Source organism: Ranitomeya imitator, chromosome 5, assembly GCF_032444005.1.
Source record: "Ranitomeya imitator isolate aRanImi1 chromosome 5, aRanImi1.pri, whole genome shotgun sequence".
NCBI classification, from domain to species: domain Eukaryota; kingdom Metazoa; phylum Chordata; class Amphibia; order Anura; family Dendrobatidae; genus Ranitomeya; species Ranitomeya imitator.
This window is the reverse complement of record NC_091286.1, coordinates 49,264,033-49,276,472: the sequence shown is the minus strand read 5'-3', so window position 1 is coordinate 49,276,472 and position 12,440 is coordinate 49,264,033. Positions and strand designations below refer to the sequence as shown.

The window sequence follows — 12,440 nt, the reverse complement described above, 5'->3', positions numbered from 1 at the left end:
GCCCAGGCCGACACCGCTTTCTGTCCTAATTTTGCCTCTTCTTGGGTGGCGAGAGAGGTGCCAGAAGCCTCAAATGCTGATTTGGTTAACGCCTCAATCTGCCTGTCCGTGGGGTCCTTTAGAGATGCCGTGTCAGGAATGGACAGCACTGTCTGGGAGGATAATCTAGAGATTGACGGATTTACTTTAGGTGATTCGGTCCATTTGCTAACAAGGTCTGAAGCAAAGGGGTATAATATGTCCAAACGTTTCCTTCCTGGAAAACGTTTACCAGGATGTTCCCAGTGTCTAGACGTAGTGTTGTTAACCCCTTTCTGCCATTAGACGTACTATTCCGTCCATGTGGGGTGGGCCTTACTTCCCAAGGATGGAATAGTACGTCATAGGTGATCGGCCGCGCTCACGGGGGGAGCGCGGCCGGGTGTCAGCTGCTTATCGCAGCTGACATCCGGCACTATGTGCCAGGAGCGGTCATGGACCGCCCCCGGCACATTAACCCCCGGCATACCGCGATCAAACATGATCGCGATGTGCCGGCGGTGCAGGGAAGCATCGCGCAGGGAGGGGGCTCCCTGCGGGCTTCCCTGAGACCCCCGCAGCAACGCGATGTGATCGCGTTGCTCCGGGGGTCTCCTACCTTCCTTCCTGCAGCAAGTCCCGGATCAAAGATGGCCGCGGATCTGGGTCCTGCAGGGAGGGAGGTGCCTTACCAAGTGCCTGCTCAGAGCAGGCACTTGGTAACGCTGCAGCGCTCTGAGACAGATCGGTGATCTGTCAGAGTGCTATGCAAACTGGCAGATCACCGATCTGTACTGTCCCCCCCCCTGGGACAAAGTAAAAAAGTTTAAAAATTTTTTTGCAAGTGTGTTAAAAAAAAAAAAAAAAATCCTAAATAATGAAAAAAAAAAAAAATATTCCCATAAATACATTTCTTTATCTAAATTAAAAAAAAAAAAAATAAAAAAAAAATAAAAGTACACATTTAGTATCGCAGCGTCCGTAACGACCCGACCTATAAAACTGTCCCACTAGTTAACCCCTTCAGTAAACACCATAAGAAAAAAAAAAAAAAAAAAAGAGGCAAAAAACAACGCTTTATTATCATACCGCCGAACAAAAAGTGGAATAACACGCGATCAAAAAGATGGATATAAATAACCATGGTACCGCTGAAAGCGTCATCTTGTCCCGCAAAAAATGAGCCGCAATACAGCAACATCAGCAAAAAAATAAAAAAGTTATAGTCCTCAGAATAAAGCGATGCAAAAATAATTTTTTCTATAAAATAGTTTTTATCGTATAAAAGCGCCAAAACATAAAAAAAAAAATGATATAAATGAGGTGTCGCTGTAATCGTACTGACTCGAAGGATAAAACTGCTTTATCAATTTTACCAAACACGGAACGGTATAAACGCCTCCCCCAAAAGAAATTCATGAGTAGCTGGTTTTTGGTAATTCTGCCTCACAAAAATCGGAATAAAAAGCGATCAAAAACTGTCACGTGTCCGAAAATGTAACCGATAAAAACGTCAACTCGTCCCGCAAAAAACAAGACCTCACATGACTCTGTGGACTCAAATATGGAAAAATTATAGCTCTCAAAATGTGGTAACGCAAAAAATATTTTATGCAATAAAAAGCGTCTTTCAGTGTGTGACGGCTGCCAATCATAAAAACCCGCTATAAAAGTAAATCAAACCCCCCTTCATCATCCCCTTAGTTAGGGAAAAATAAAAAAATTAAAAAAATGTATTTATTTCCATTTTCCCATTAGGGTTAGGGCTAGGGCTATGGTTAAAGGGACACTGTCACCTGAATTTGGAGGGAACAATCTTCAGCCATGGAGGCGGGGTTTTTGGGTGTTTGATTCACCCTTTCCTTACCCGCTGGCTGCAATATTGGATTGAAGTTCATTCTCTGTCCTCCGTAGTACATGCTTGCACAAGGCAATTTTGCCTTGCGCAGGCGTGTACTATGTTTTATTTTTATGGCTCTGCATTATAAATTTCTGTGAAGCTCTTGGTGGGTCAAAGTGCTCACCACACATCTAGATAAGTTCCTTAGGGGGTCTACTTTCCAAAATGGTGTCACTTGTGGGGGGTTTCAATATTTAGGCACATCAGTGGCTCTCCAAACGCAACATGGCGTCTCATCAATTCCTGTGAATTTTGCATTGAAAAGTCAAACGGTGCTCCTTCCCTTCTGAGCTCTCCCATGCGCCCAAACAGTGGTTTACCCCCACATATGGGGTATCAGCGTACTCAGGACAAATTGGTTCCAATTTCTTCTCTTACCATTGGGAAAATAAAAAATTGGAGGCGAAAAGAATTTTTGTGAAAAAAAAAATGATTTTTTATTTTTACGGTTCTGCATTATAAACTTCTGTGAAGCACTTGGTGGGTCAAAGTGCTCACCACACCTCTAGATAAGTTCCTTAGGGGGTCTACTTTCCAAAATGGTGTCACTTGTGGGGGGTTTCAATGTTTAGGCACATCCAAACGCAACATGGCGTCCCATCTCAATTCCAGTCAATTTTGCATTAAAAAGTCAAATGGCGCTCCTTCGCTTCCAAGCTCTGTCATGCGCCCAAACAGTGGTTTACCTCCACTTATGGGGTATCGGCGTACTCAGGACAAATTGTACAACAAGGTTTGGGGTCCATTTTCTCCTGTAACCCTTGGTAAAATAAAACAAATTGGAGCTGAAGTGAATTTTTTGTGAAAAAAAGTTAAATGTTAATTTTTATTTAAACATTCCAAAAATTCCTGTGAAACACCTGAAGGGTTAATAAACTTCTTGAATGTGGTTTTGAGAACCTTGAGGGGTGCAGTTTTTAGAATGGTGTCACACTTCGTTATTTTCTATCATATAGACCCCTCAAAATGACTTCAAATGAGATGTGGTCCCTAAAATAAAATGGTGTAAAAATGAGAAATTGCTGGTCAACTTTTAACCCTTATAACTCCCTAACAAAAAAAAAATTTTGGTTCCAAAATTGTGCTGATGTAGACATGTGGGAAATGTTACTTATTAAGTATTTTGTGTGACATATCTGATTTAATTGCATAAAAATTCAAAGTTGGAAAATTGCGAAATTTTAAAAATTTTCACCATATTTCCGTTTTTTATACAAATAAACGCAGGTAATATCAAAGAAATTTTACCACTATCATGAAGTACAATATGTCACGAGAAAACAATGTCAGAATCACCGGGATCCGTTGAAGCGTTCCAGAGTTATAACCTCAAAGGGACAGTGGTCAGAATTGTAAAAATTGGCCCGGTCCATAACGTGCAAACCACCCTTGGGGGTAAAGGGATTAAATTCCTTTTGATTGGGAAAAACTCTGGAGGGACGCTTCATCCATTTGAAAGAAACGGAAATGTCCTGAGAAGCTGCCTCTTCCTCCTTAAGCTCAAGTGTTTGAATAATGGCTGAGATAAGGCTGTCAACCATATCCTGAGTTGCGGAAGTCTGATCTGCATCTGAGTCAGAATCCGACAGGGGATAAAACTGACCCGACGTCCGCCTGCGAGGAGGGGGGAGGGGAACGGGTGGAGAGTGGTATTCCGGCTGACGCAGTTGGATCCGGAGAAATAGACGAAGAACTGGACAGAAACCGCTTTCTGGTTCTTTTGTCAAGTCTGCCCCTATGAGGGTCTTGGACAGGTGCGAGCGAATCGCTGTGAGAAGCATTCGTGGCACTGGTGGCAGTAGTCAGCAGTGGAATACGTTCTAGTACCTGAATCAGGGACTGAGATACTTTAGTCAAGTCAGAGACTGACAGACATTGCAACAGCCCACTCCGGGGGAGGGGGAATGCACTCATCCCGAGCATTAGGGGCCTCCTGAGAGATGGACATGATGAAAGAACTGCAGGACGTACAGAAAGGCGATGGCTGGCCTGAAGCCCACTTTTTCTTACAGCGGGCACAAGCGTAGTGAATTACCGTAGGGATATAGCAGGGAGCCCCTGCGGGGTTGGGCATAGGTAGAGTGAAAAGACACTTGAAGCAAGATGCCAGCAGATGATGCTGCTTAGGGAGATACCAGCCGGGTAAGGAGAATAGCAAAAGTCTACAGACCTGGCAAACAGGGCAGTTGTGGAAAAGGAAATGGTGTCCCCCACCTTGGTGAAGTCTTTCTGGGCACGCGACGCACCGGAGGTAACTGGCCGGGAGAGCGCGGGCTGCAAGGACCTGCTCGTGCAGAGAGCGCACCAAGGAGAAGGGCGTGGCTGGCCAAAAAAAAACCAAGGACCTGATAGGCCGGCGGTGAAGAGGGGAATGTGGCTAATACCAGCGCTGGGCTGCAAGAGAGGCGTGCCCAGAGCTGGAAGCATCAGGAAAAGATGGGGCGCTGCCTCCCGGGGCAGAGATTGCAGAAAATGGAGAGGCTGAAAAACACGCGCTGAGACAAACGGCGTGAGGAGCGCCCTTTGGCCTCAGAATCCCCTAGTGCTGTACCCAGTAATGGAGCGCCCATGCAGCGGCGAGTGCTGCAGGAAAGAGCGCAGCGGCATAAACAAAGCTAAGTGCCTCTGACATGTAGCGCCGATGCAGGGACTGAGTGGGGAGAGGAGAGTGGGGGACTGAAGATCTTCTACCTGGTTCCATCGTGGTCGAGGATAGCGTTAGGAGCCCCTGGATAGTAGGAAGGGTCCTGGATGAGGGGATCCTCCTTCCCACGCCATAGAAGATGGCGTCAACCCCTTAAAAGGAGGAGAGGGATGAGGAGGGGACAGGGCAAGGACTGGCCACCAAGATAGTCGCCCCGAAGCACCCATAAGGGTGACAGGGGACGAGTCGTGCCCAGCGGGTCCGAGATACCACACCGCTCTCTCGCTTAATGTGGGGAAAACAGGGTGAGAGAACTGCAGCCTGTTACCCTGAAGAAAGCATCTGAAAAAGAAATGGAAAAGATTAATAACACACATAAAAACCTTGTAAAGAAAAAATAAAGCGGATCTGGGGTTAGAAACCAGGTCCGCCTCCTACAGACACTAAGCAAAAACTGGGTTGCCTGTCGGAGGGCGCATACTGCCGGGCAGGAGTTATCTATCTTTATTTGCATAGTGTCAGCCTCCGAGCGACAGCAGCATACACCCATGGTTACCTGTCCCCCCTCCACCTCCCCAATTAAGCGAGAAAAAAAAAAAAATAATAATAACTTCTCTCAGTCACAGAAGGAATAGCCATGATGTTCAGAGTACAGTACATTATAACAATGTATTATTCCCAGATTAGGATGAGTAAAATTGCAACGGTGCTTGTTACAACAACTAAGTTTCCAATTTACTAGTCATTAAAATTTCTTGTCGTCCAAGAAAGTAGAGGAATATTTTTTTTTTTTTTTTTTACATTACTTGAGGCCAATTACCTAATGAACCAGCTATTGCTGCTGTCTAGGCGCAAGGTATCGGGAAGGTCCCTCTAAGTCTCAGTGTTACTATACTCCTCCAATGCAGCAAGGGCAAAGCTCATTTGAGTAACAACCATGAAGAGCACACAGTGCGGGCCAGTGGCACAATGAGACTGCTGGTCTGAACTGTCACTCAAGCAATGGAGGGAAGTGCACTCCTGAAAAGATACCATGGGACAGACATTTTAATATACTGTATATTTCCTTTAGAGTTTGTCCGTGGTTAGATTTCTACACTTATGGCTCTTTAGCGATATGTGATCTGCTACTAAACCAAGCCGTATTACCTGCCATGATTCTGTCTGACGCCCCCAGCCTGGTAAATACTCTGTCCACAGGGGTCAGCTTACAGACTTCTGCAGGCACGTAACACCCCAGCTGTGCCATAACCACCATAAGACCGGCCTGCAAAAGACAAAAACAGCAATGGGAAACCAGGAGACTAAGCCAATAGACGTCAGAGTGCGGGCTCAACGTCCCAACACTAAACAGCGACAAGTTTCTCAATTGTGCATAGCGGTATATGAAAATAAATGTCCTCAATTGGGATATAATCTAGTATAGAGCTAAAGGGCAGCACGGTGGCACAGTGGTTAGCACAACAGCCCTGCATCGCTGGAGTCCTGGGTTCAAATCCAACCAATGATAACATATGCAAGGAGTTTGTATGTTCTCCCCATGTTTGCGAGGGTTTCCTCCGGGTTCTCCGGTTTCCTCCCACATTCCAAACACATACTGATAGGGAATGTAGATTGTGAGCCCCACAGTGATAATGTGTGCAACCTGTAAAGCGCTGCGGAATATGCCAGCGCTATATAAAAAATAAAGATTATTAAGTCTGCGACAATGGACCTTATTGGGAAGAAAATAGCTTGAACTACAATACTAATACATACATTAAGAAAGGTATAGGCTGAGGTCTCCATCATTAACACCGCATTGATGAGCAAATTGATTAGCTCGTCAATGTCACGTGTGCCAAGCTGCCCAGATGACATTGCACTTAGCTTATAAAATCGATGGAAGCGCCGGGGATACCGGTAGGTCGGAGGTGGTTTGCAGTACTCTGGCGATCATGGTTGTGAACATTTGAACAGGGCATGAGCAGATTCTGCAGCCATTCAACCGCTTAGATGCTGCGGTTGCATGTATCCCCCCTCCTTATAGTTGTATGGCAGCTAAAGGTTTCTGGACACCCTACTTAGTTTTAATAATCTGTGGGCAAACACCACAACACTTACCTGTCTCAGCAGAGTGGACTTGCCACCCATGTTCGGACCTGTGACCAGCACACAGTGGGCGCTACTAACGTCTTCTTCCTCGTCCTTGCAACCAATTATAATATCATTTGGTATGAAGTCGTCTCCAAAGAAGGTTTTCGTAATGCAAGGGTGGCGAGATCCACGGAGCTCCAAAAATGGTGCAGTGTCATCAGGTAATAGGATATCAGGTCTGGAGACCGGTCCATCACCACCTCGGCTGTATTGCGCCAAACAAATAAGGACATCTGTAACACAAAGTAATCATGTAAAGCCAGCACCTCGATTTAATAATATTCCATAATTACAATGAGGTGCAGACTGACCAGTTACATCTACAGACCAATAATCGAGTTCTGACAATAGTTATTAGGAAAATGAACAGTGGAAAAAAAAGAAAAATCTTGACTAAGTAGAGGGGGGGGGGGGGGGGGGGGAAGTAATTATTGGCATAGTAGGGGGTAGGGTTTAACATCGGAAGCCTTACTGATCATGCACGTATTATTCCCAGTAACCAACACTATTAACCCCTTCATGACCTTGGGATTTTTCGTTTTTCCGTGTTCGTTTTTCACTCCCCTCCTTCCCAGAGCCATAACTTTTATTTTTCCGTCAATTTGGCCATGTGAGGGCTTATTTTTTGCGGGACGAGTTGTACTTTTGAACGACATCATCGGTTTTAGCATGTCGTGTACTAAAAAATGGGAAAAAAATTCCAAGTGCGGTGAAATTGCAAAAAAAGTGCAATCCCACACTTGTTTTTTGTTTGGCTTTTTTGCTAGGTTCACTAAATGCTAAAACTGACCTCACATTATGATTCTCCAGGTCAGTACGAGTTCATAGACACCTAACATGACTAGGTTATTTTTTTTATCTGAGTGGTGAAATTCCAAACTTGGCTTAAAAAAAAAAAACGCGCCATTTTCCGATACTCGTAGCGTCTCCATTTTTCATGATCTGGGGTCGGTTGAGGGCTTATTTTTTTGCGTGCCGAGATGACGTTTTTAATAATAGCATTTTGGTGCAGATACGTTCTTTTGATCGCCCGTTATTGCATTTTAATGCAATGTCACGGCGACCAAAAAAACGTAATTCTGGCGTTTCTAATTTTTTTCTCGCTACGCCGTTTAGCGATCAGGTTAATGCTTTTTTTTAATTGATGGATCGGGTGATTCTGAGCGCGGCGATACCAAATATGTGTAGATTTGATTTTTTTTATTATTTATTTTGATTGTGGCGAAAGGGGGGTGATTTAAACTTTTATATTTTTTAAATTTTTTTCACATTTTTTTAATTTTTTTTTTTTTTTTTTACTTTTGCCATGCTTCAATAGCCTCCATGGGAGGCTAGAAGCAGGCACAGCACGATCGCCTCTGCTACATAGCAGCGATCTGCTGTTCGCTGCTATGTAGCAGAATTGCAGGTGTGCTGTCAGCGCCGACCACAGGGTGGCGCTCACAGCTACCGGCGATCAGTAACCATAGAGGTCCCAAGGACCTCTATGGTTACAATGGAGAAGCATCGCCGACCTCCGATCATGTGACGGGGGTCGGCGATGACGTCCTTTCCGGCCGCCCGGCCGGAAGCGGTAGTTAAATGCCGCTGTCTGCGTTTTTACAGCGGCATTTAACTAGTTAATAGGTGCGGGCAGATCGCAATTCTGCTCGCGCCTATTACGGGCACATGTCAGCTGTTCAAAACAAGCGGGGCGGGGCTTCTGACCTCGGACGTACTATCCCGTCCGAGGTCAGAAAGGGGTTAAGGTTCTTACCCAACACGGCAAAGCACTCCACCGCCGTTTGCCACTCCTTGTAATTCTTATCAAAGTTATAAAACAGCCTCCTCATACAGTCTTTAAGGGCAGCGTCTCTGCGCTCTTCCGCATTTACCAGGTCGCCAAACATATTTTCTATGGCTTTAGTCCAATAACGTTTAAAGCCCTTTTTTGTGGACTTTAATTCATATGACTCCGGTAGGTTGCGCTCGGTGACGCTCTCTGGGATCTCCATTTGATAACGGTTCTTTGCAGTCCCCCAATACACAATACTTTTGCACCCGAGTCTTTTCCGCTGCTTCTCCAAATAATCAGCCAGATTCTGCTCTGTCGCCTTAATGTCTCTCAGGGCTTCATCATAGTCTGGATCGAAGCCGGCTTTAGGAGTGATCACACCAGTTTTTTTAGCTTTCTCGTGATCAAATGAAGTATCCCAGCGCTTTAATTCAGAGGATAGGTCTGGAAAGCGTCCTTTGGAACTTTTATCCTTAAGACTAAGAACCTGTTTAAGAATATTGGACTTGAAGTCATCAACGGCATCTTCCATTGTCATTACGACTTCACGCATCACCTTAAAACCTTCCAGAGCAGAAAGGAAATCTGCTATCTTTTTCTTGCTGTAGGTGGTCTCCTCGTACATGACTGCTCGGCTGTCTGGATGGTTTTGGCTTTTGAGCGGAGACCCAATGCTATGAATCTTGCTCAAAAGTCTTTCAAGATCTGGAAGTTTTTTCAGCAGTTCTCCAACCTCCGACACCTTCCCCGGAATTGCCATGAGATCTTCAACCGCATTAAGCCGATCATTGATAGAGAACGGATTGCACAGCGGAGCACAGAGCCACTGTTTTAAAAGACGCTTGCCAAAAGGAGTGAAGCAGGTGTCTAATTTCTCCAGGAGTGTCCCTTCTGTGGACCCATTAGTCCCATTTTGAAGAATTTCCAAATTTGTTAGTGTGACGCCGTCCAGAACCATTCGTTGGCTTGTTTTAGCAAAGAAGCTGGTTGGGGTTTGGGCCCTTTCGATGTCGACGTCAACAGGGACGTACTCTGCAAAGTTTGCCATCGAGAGTAGCTCTTGATCAATGAGACATTTCTTCAGATAAAAAATGCAAGCCCCGAGAGCAGAAAGGGCAAGTTCATGATTGTCACCAGGGGTAAGTGCTAAAGAGTCACTGTCCGACGTCATGTCTTTTAGAACTGGCGGCAACGTGCAGTTTTCGCGCTCTTCCTTGCCTTCTTTTACAAAATACCTTTCTTCAGCCAAAACCTTTAGTGTTTTTGCAGCATCCCAGAACTGAGAGGAAGAATTTAACCCCTCCTGGATTGAAGTCGAGAGGCAACTTTTAAGAACTTTTTTAGTATCCAGAGACGGATTACACTTCTCAAACAAAATCTGTACTGGGGGGTAGTGGGCGACCAAGGTCCTAAATCTCGAACAGTGGCGGTCGTCATAAAATTGTCCAACGTGAAATTTGCCTACTGAGGTGTCCACAAAGCAGACCCCATATATTCTCTGCTGAGCAGACGAATCGTTCATCTTCTCCTTCAGACATAGCAGGTATTTGCTGTGACTCTCTGAGGGACTCCCGTCTAACACACTGTAGGTCTGAGTGCCTTTGGTAATAATCCTGCAGATTTCTCTTCTCACAACTTTATCAAACTTTGTAGGGTGAGACAAGGATTTGCATCGTGCTTCCATCATATCTGGGGTTTCTGTCTGCTCTACCCGGGCTGCTTTATATCCCTTCTGAACTAGAACATCTGAGAAGCGTCCAAATGCGATCTCAGGGAATCCGGAGTGAGCCCAAGTGCCCTTCATGAACGTCAGCCCCAACTCATTAACCCCGATAACCGCATCCATGTGGTAAAGTTCATAAAACTTCCCAACCTTATAAAATATGACAGTATCAAAGTGTTGTGATTTCAGCTGCCACCATTTTCTCATGCCTGGAGTGCATTTATTAAGGAAATCATCAGGAACATACAGCGTGCCAGGATCATAATCATCATCAGTCTGTCGTCTTCGTCTGGAGTCTTTTCTTCGGCCGTCTTGAAGCCACTCAAACTTTTCATGCTCCCATGTAGAAACCCCAGCAGCACCTGCAGAGTTTGCCTGCGATTCAAAGGACTCGGGGGCAGAAAATGATGACAGCTTCAACTTGGCTTCTGAAGACACATTGACTGCTCTTTTTGGTGTTTCTGGCAGCTCATTTTGCAATTTCTTAGCAGGAGGCTTGGACACACTTCCTCTCTTGCGCTTGACAGGGACCTTGACTGGGCTATCATCTTCTGTGGCAGAGTCTGGTGCAGACACCTTGGCCTCGTCCTCCCCACTGCTGCCCTCATCACTGCTTGCAGCGTCCTTCGCGTTTGGCTTGAACTCATCATCAGAGGGTCCCTCATCACTGTCCGTCTCAACCATAATTCTCCTCCTCTTTGCTTTCCCATTCTTTTTAGCCTGACGCATCGGCCGGCCATTATTTGGCTCAGGAATCAGATCGTCACTTACAGAACTTTCTTCTACCTGAATAACGAAACAAAAAAAAGATTCTGTAGTAAATTTGACTTGACAAATACCCTGACCACTTTGGCCAGGTCTGTTTGATAGATAATGATCAAGTTTTGCTTTTGTTTTTTTATGGGATCCAAGGATTAACGTCTCTCCTTGAGGAGACCGACATGTCAAGCCTGACATGCCAAGGTGAAGAGTCTTAAGCCTTGCAATGCTCCTCTGGGAAATTAAATATGCAAATTGTCTTCAGAGAGGATGAGGACCAGAAGTTTAGCACCAAATAGCAATCTTAAAAATCAATATTGACCCTTTAACAAGACTTGCCACATGACTTAGGATAAAAGCCAAAACCACAATCTCAATTTGCAGACACTGTTTTGGGGTACTGCCCTTCGTCAGTGGTTTTAGCCAAAGTCGTGTGACAAGGCTCGTAAAAGCTATGTGCACACGTTGTGGATTAGGCTTAGGAATTTCTGGTGCGGATTCTGCATCTCCTGGCAGAAAACGCACCTGCAGATTTGTCGTGTTTTTTGTGCGGTTCAGCAGCATTTTGTGCGTTTTTGCTGTGGTTTTCTTGCGCATTTGCTGCGGTTTGTTACCCCTGCGGTTTTTTATAATGGAATGGGTACAAAAACGCTGCAGATTCACAAAAAAGTAGTGACATGCTGCTACTTTTTAAACCACAGCGGATTTCCGCAAAGTGTGCACAGCATTTTTTTCTCATTGATTTACATTGTACTGTAAATCAATTGCGGATCTGCAGCATTTCTGCACTGCAAAAAACGCTGCGGATCTCTTGCTACTTCCCATACGTGGTGTTACAGTTCTAGCCATCTTCCTCTCTGAAGAGACAATTTGCTTTTTTTTTTAATCAAACACATTCAAAGCACAATAACGTTTATTTTTCCATCAATATAGTAGTTTGAGTGTTTTGTTTTTTTTGAAGGAACGAGTTATATTTTCTCAATTCCTCCAACTGTAGGGCACATAAGTTCTGTTTAGCCTTTTTTTTCTTCATGTTCACACCTGATGTCACATATACATATATATCTGACATGCGCCATTTTAAATGACGAATGGTATATAAAGCACCCCTCCCCCTGATATATACCGACAGTAAAAGTGGATGTAAGATTTCACATTTCTTAATCTAAAACATAAGTGAACTAAAATCCCTCCACAGATCTTACCTCCATCTCCTCCTCTGAATCTGACAGTTCTGCACACACCGCCAGAGACAGCCTCTTCTCTTTATCAGCTGTCATTGCATCATCTGCCATTTTCATTGCTCTTCTTATCTCAGGTCTGGTGCTGAAAAATAGGCCTCCTTTTTGGGTTTCTTTGGCTGATGAACCTAAAACAAAGCAGAAATATACTTCAGCGCGACAACCGCACTGCACATCTGTAATAAATACTATAAAAGCATAAAGGCCCAGGGAGGGTGAAGCTATAGCCGACATTTCTCTGGGTC

General features: G+C 44.8%; 1 protein-coding gene across 2 annotated transcripts in view; it reads right to left on the bottom strand.

The window, feature by feature from the left end:
• MSH6 (mutS homolog 6) overlaps positions 1 to 12,440 on the bottom strand; it is a 37,498-nt gene that overhangs the window by 14,911 nt on the left and 10,147 nt on the right. For both annotated transcript variants that reach the window (XM_069768646.1, XM_069768647.1), the window contains exons 3-6: positions 12,160 to 12,323; positions 8,455 to 10,981; positions 6,666 to 6,931; positions 5,712 to 5,829 (exon numbers count right to left, since the gene is read on the bottom strand). In XM_069768646.1, the coding sequence (XP_069624747.1) occupies positions 5,712 to 5,829; positions 6,666 to 6,931; positions 8,455 to 10,981; positions 12,160 to 12,323 (3,075 nt within the window). The remainder of the gene's footprint in view (positions 1 to 5,711; positions 5,830 to 6,665; positions 6,932 to 8,454; positions 10,982 to 12,159; positions 12,324 to 12,440) is intronic.